This window comes from Bidens hawaiensis, unplaced genomic scaffold, assembly GCF_021521415.1.
Source record: "Bidens hawaiensis isolate Kalapana, Puna unplaced genomic scaffold, B.hawaiensis_p1.1 tig00026223_1, whole genome shotgun sequence".
NCBI lineage: Eukaryota > Viridiplantae > Streptophyta > Magnoliopsida > Asterales > Asteraceae > Bidens > Bidens hawaiensis.
This window is the reverse complement of record NW_027494225.1, coordinates 248,118-249,149: the sequence shown is the minus strand read 5'-3', so window position 1 is coordinate 249,149 and position 1,032 is coordinate 248,118. Positions and strand designations below refer to the sequence as shown.

General features: G+C 41.7%; 1 protein-coding gene across 1 annotated transcript; it reads right to left on the bottom strand.

The window, feature by feature from the left end:
- Positions 1-206: 206 nt before the first annotated feature.
- On the bottom strand, positions 207-611 carry LOC143573174 (uncharacterized). The gene has a single exon (XM_077058123.1). It carries the CDS (start codon positions 609-611, stop codon positions 207-209), a length of 405 nt encoding a protein of 134 aa, XP_076914238.1.
- Between the last annotated feature and the right edge of the window lie 421 nt (positions 612-1,032).

The following is a 1,032-nucleotide window of genomic DNA, read 5'->3' as shown; positions in this document are numbered from 1 at the left end:
GAAAGAGAACAAACAAGGGCATAGAAATCGATTCTTCAATTCCAAAAATAACAAGGAACAAAACAAACGCACAAAAATTATGAACTACCCAAACATGCTAAATTTTGACTGAGTCGATAGCTAGACTCACACTCCCCACACTTAGTCCATGGGGTGGAGGTTAACAACCTCCAAAACTGTCTCGACCGACACACCCAAATAGTGTTTCAACAGTGACCGTTCACCTTGAAGATGCTTCCATATTCATGTCCAATCTCAACGGTGCCGTAATCAAATACCTGTCTCACACTGAAGTGGCCGGACCATCGGGATTTCAATTTCCCGGGGAATGAACGAAGGCGAGAATTGTAAAGCAAAACACGATTGCCCACTTGAAATTGTTTGTGGTCCTTCAACCAGGCGTCATGAAGCTTTTTGATCCTCTCCTTGTAAATTCTCGAATTCTCATAAGCTTGGCTTCTCAACTCCTCAAGCTCATGCAACTGACCAAACCTGTTTTTACCCGCGCACGAAAGATCAAGATTTGCACTTTTCAAGGCCCAATATGCTTTATGCTCAAGTTTAACAGGGAGATGACACGCTTTCCCGTACACCAATTTAAACGGTGTCATTGTTGGTACATAGATGTCAGTAGTTCATAGTCTAGCGTTTGTAATAGAGTCTGTAATGTAATTGTGTTTAAGTTTATCTTTATGGATGTAAGCGAAGTTGTCAACAAGTTCGCTTAGGCGAACTTGTTGAACAAGCGAAGTTGTTGACAAGTTCGCCTAGGCGAACTTGTTCAACGAGCGAAGTTATTGACAACTTCGCCTGAGGCGAAGTTGTCGTGTATTTAAGTAACCTACGGGTTACTGTTTAAGAGTTCGGTTTTTGGAGAGTTCGTTTTAGAGTTCGTGATAGTTGTGATCATTTCACGTGTCAAGTGTCTGTAATAGACGTGGTTTTTGAGTTATAATATAACGTGGTTTCGTTTGTATCGTGTGTTCGTGTTTTACGTATTCTACGCTCGTAACTACCTACGTAGGGATTCCG

Coding starts and splice junctions, on each gene's coding strand:
- LOC143573174 (XM_077058123.1), bottom strand. CDS start 611: ATGACACCGTTTAAATTGGTGTACGGGAAAGCGTGTCATCTCCCTGTT.